Genomic DNA, 4,588 nt, shown 5'->3' on the forward strand with positions numbered 1-4,588 from the left:
ACTTTCTAGCCGTGTCTAGATGCTTGACTTGTTCAAATTCTTGGCAAAACATCTTCAATCCTATTTATTTTTGTGTTTTAAAAGTGTTTTTGAAAAAAATTTAAAATTTTTTATTTTTTTTGCTTCAAATTAATATTTTTTTGGTGTTTTAAGATTATTTTAATGTGCTAATGTCAAAAATATTTTTTTAAAAATATTATTTTAATGTATTTCCGAGTAAAAAATACTTTAAAAAACAATTACAACTATATACACCCTCAAATACCCTCGATTTTCTTCCTAAGCAACCATTCTCTTAATAGATGTAGTATAAATAAGAGTATGTTACCAAGTTCGTATGCTCAAAGCAAGAATTCTCCTTTACACTATAAATTTGGGACTGCCTTGCAGGTTTCTGCACTCAAAAAACCATAAGCGTATAGTAGAAAGAAAAATGACTTCTATGAGCTCTTCAATGCTGCCATTTCTAATTTGTCTTCTCTTTTCATTGTCATGTGTAACATCAGCTCGTCCTCATGAAGATTTTCTTCAATGCCTTTCCCTTCATTCTGAGGACTCCACAGCCATTTCTAAAGTTATTTACACCCCAAAAAATTCATCATATTCTTCTATCTTGCATTTCTCTATACGAAACCCCAGGTTCAATTCTTCTGAACTGAAACCTTTTGTCATTGTTACACCAACGGATGCATCGCACATCCAGGCTGCCATCCATTGTTCCCAAAAACACAAGTTAGAAATTAGAATTCGGAGTGGCGGTCATGATTTGGAGGGTCTATCTTACATGTCTACTGTCCCATTTGTCATTGTTGATCTGATCAATCTTAGATCAATCACTGTTGATGCAACCAATAAAACTGCATGGGTTCAGGCTGGCGCAACAATAGGGGAACTTTATTATAGAATTGCTGAGAAAAGTAGAACTCTTGCTTTCCCTGCAGGTTCTTGCACTACTGTTGGTGTTGGAGGACACTTTAGTGGGGGAGTATATGGCACGATCTCTCGCAAATACGGCCTTGCTTCAGATAATGTGATTGATGCTCAGTTAATCGATGCTAAAGGAAGGATCCTTGATAGAGAATCAATGGGAGAAGACTTATTTTGGGCCATTCGAGGCGGTGGAGGGCAAAGCTTTGGAGTGGTTATCGCATGGAGAATCAAGTTGGTTGAAGTTCCACCAAAAGTGACCGTCTTTATTGCAGCAAGAACCTTGGAACAAAATGCAACCAAGCTCATCCATCGGTGGCAATACGTTGCGAATCAGCTTCCTGAAGACATCATCATCGATGTGCTTGTAAACAGAGTTAATTCTAGTGAGGAAGGAAAGTCAACAATACAAGCTGCATTCTTTTCCTTGTTTCTTGGTGAGGTTGACCAGCTTCTTCTTTTGATGCAAGAGAGCTTTCCTGAGCTTGGTTTGGCCAAAGATGAGTGCACGGAAATGAGCTGGATTGAGTCTGTCATCTACATTGGTGGATTTCCAAGCAACGCATCCTTGAATGTGTTACTTGATAGGACTCCTCAACCACCCTCATTACAATTCAAAGCAAAATCTGACTACGTCCAGGAACCTATACCTGAAATTGCATTTGAAGGGATATGGAAAAGGTTCTTTGAGAAAGACATCGAGGTGCCTGTATTTTATATGGTCGCTTATGGGGGGAAAATGGATGAGATTTCGGAGTCCAGCACTCCATTTCCTCATAGAGCTGGCAATCGATACATAGTTGCCCCCGTAGTGTATTGGAGTGAAGAAACCAAGGAGGCATCCCAGAGGCATCTAGCTTGGATCAGAAGGCTGTACAGGTACATGACTCCTTATGTTTCAAAAAATCCTCGAGCAGCATATGTCAATTATAGAGATCTTGACCTAGGAGTGAACAACCTGGGATACACGAGTTATAAACAAGCAAGCATTTGGGGTCGGAAGTATTTCAAGAACAACTTCGACAGGTTGGTTCGCGTTAAGACTGAAGTTGATCCTACCAATTTCTTCAGAAATGAACAAAGTATCCCACCTCTCTCATCTTGGTGATCAAAGGGAGCTACTTCTCTTATGTATGAGATTAATGCTAATAATAATACTTCTCTTATGTATGAGAGTTCAGCATGGCCCAATAATAATTTAGATCATGTGAATTAGTTCATAAAATTTCCTTTTGTAATGATCTAAAGTGTGAGATTTCACACAAATTCAATACGATGTTGTCTTTTGTATGTTAAAAATTCTGATTTTCTTCCTTGTCAAAAAAATTGACCCTAATCAAAGATTATATCCTCGAAAATTTATTTTATGCCTCGTTTGTTTCCAGGAATTCACTTTCCTGGAAACCATTTTCCTCACTTTCCCATGTTTGGCAACTACATGGAAAGTGAGTCAAAGGAAAGTAAATTCTGGTCAACGGAAAATGTTAACTTTAACAGCCGGAAAGTGCTTTCCCCTTTTTATTCTTGGAAAACACTTTCCTTTCCTTTTTCACTTACGAATGAAACAAATCTCTCCGAAGCTTTACAACTGATCTCTTCAAAAAATTACTGTGTGGCTGTAAATCTCCCTTTCTCATATCTCATTATTGGAACAAAAATCATCTTTCTCAAACGGGGCTTATTTCTTCAGGTAATTATTTTCCTCAAATATTTCTATATATTATCGGTCTTTTTGTTTCCTGTTTTTTATTTGGATTTTTATTGTGATTGTGGTATAAATCTTGTGAGCTTGTTAATTCTTGAGAAAAAATCAGAACAATTTCATGCTCTGTTTTGTATAAGATCTGAGATCTTGCTTGCTTGTTTAATGTGCGTGTTGATAATCTTTAGCTTTTCATCCCATCGCCACATTTCTGCTCTACCACACTTTTTCAATCTTTAGCTTTCTGTTAATAGAATTCAAAACTCAACAACTTAGGCCCCATTCTTTCTGGGTATTGGTCTGAGAAGAGATAGCGTAGCTTCTATCTCTGTTCCATGCCCCAAGACTGTCTTGATTGACAATACGTATAGTCTAGGCAGTAGAGGGAGTTATTGCTATTGCCTGGAGAAGGAAAATTGCTTTGACGTGGAGGGAACCCATTGCTTTGATATTTTGAAGGGGGGAGAAGTCATGAGAGAGGAAAGGGGTGAAGAAGGTTGTTGTCAGGGATTGATTGTAAGGGAGACACGGAGAAATTGAGGTGGGGATTGAGAGGAGGAGAGTTGTTGCAGTCACAAGACATGACATGGGGCTTCAATGTTTCATGGAGAGAAAGGATTGAGAGGAAGCTAACGTGGAGAGAAAGGATTGAGAGGAAGCTAACGTGAAGAGAAGGAAAGGGAAAAATCTGAGCAATGTTTGGGGTTATTTATGGATGAAGGGGTGATTAGAAGTTAGAAGAACAGTACTAGAGAAGGCACCGATCAGGCTTTGAGGAGAGATTATTGAGAGAGTTTTTGTGTTGTTGATTTGGTTCGGACAAGGGAAAAAAAGACAGAGTGAGAAGAGAATAATTTATTTATTTAAAACAGAAGAAGCACAGCAGCCAAATAGGAAATTGTTGAACCGAAAATTTGAAGTAGGGAGTCAGAGTCTGCTTTAACTTTCTTTTAGCTTGTTTGGACCGAAAATTGTAAGTCAAGTTTATCTGTCAAAACTTTCATACTTCCATAAATTCATAGGTCCTAGATTGTTCAAGTAGCACTACTACTTTGTGTCCACACTTTCCAAAGGGTCCATAATTCTGCTACTTGATAGGCTGGAGCTGGAATAGAACAGTTAAGTATGATTCAGAACCCTTGATTCCTTGCGAAATGCTTATCTAATTGCTGGAGAGCTAAGGCAACTTAAGAAATGCCATGAGCTGACAATAAACAAGAAAATAATAAAAGTTAGCTGACTGTGCATCTAACTTTTTCCCTAACTGAGATCTAGACAAATTCTCTTGTCTGTCTGAGATACCTTTCTCCCTTTTCTATGGGCTGCTTTGGCTTGTGGTTTGCGATCAAGTGGCCACAGTCTTTCATTATTTTAGAAGCAAAACCTACAACTTGGGCTTTGATTGTCCAGAATTAAGAACAACTTTCATAACTCAAAAAATAATTCTTTTCTGTTCGAATGATTCATGATTTTGTTTTTTAATAAAAGATATCTTTGGATTGGATTTTAGTTCGTCTTTTTAATGTTATAAAAATAGAGTATTCAAATTAGATTTATAATTTTAAAACTTGATTTATATAAACTATGAATTCAAATAAAAAAATTAATTCAAGTTTTATTTTTAAAAAATATATTAAAACAATCAGTATAAAATAAATTTTGTAATAAAAATCAGCTAATTTTAACCTAATTAAATTACACCACTTCCTTCTCTAGTTTATTTTAAAAAAAAATCTTATACCAATTCAAATGTTATATTAATTAGATTTAGATGATTCAAGTTTATTCAAAGTTTTTTATTTTTTTAAAAAATAAACAATTCCATACAAAAATAAATTTTGTAAGAAAAATCTGAACTTCGTACGTCAAAGGAAAATCCGATTATAAATTAAACTGAACCTGACATCTAGAATTACAAGTATTTCTAGCTATCCAAATATATTGATTGTGTCAGTTTGA

At 35.9% G+C, this 4,588-nt stretch overlaps 1 protein-coding gene across 1 annotated transcript; it reads left to right on the forward strand.

The window, feature by feature from the left end:
- Nucleotides 1-343: 343 nt before the first annotated feature.
- Nucleotides 344-2,226, forward strand: LOC127904026 (tetrahydroberberine oxidase-like). Its single transcript, XM_052445460.1, has one exon. It carries the CDS (start codon nucleotides 434-436, stop codon nucleotides 2,033-2,035), a length of 1,602 nt encoding a protein of 533 aa, XP_052301420.1. The 5' UTR covers nucleotides 344-433; the 3' UTR covers nucleotides 2,036-2,226.
- Nucleotides 2,227-4,588: the final 2,362 nt, after the last annotated feature.

Source organism: Populus trichocarpa, chromosome 11 (genome assembly GCF_000002775.5).
Source record: "Populus trichocarpa isolate Nisqually-1 chromosome 11, P.trichocarpa_v4.1, whole genome shotgun sequence".
Lineage (NCBI taxonomy): Eukaryota > Viridiplantae > Streptophyta > Magnoliopsida > Malpighiales > Salicaceae > Populus > Populus trichocarpa.

Coding starts and splice junctions, on each gene's coding strand:
- LOC127904026 (XM_052445460.1), top strand. CDS start 434: ATGACTTCTATGAGCTCTTCAATGCTGCCATTTCTAATTTGTCTTCTC.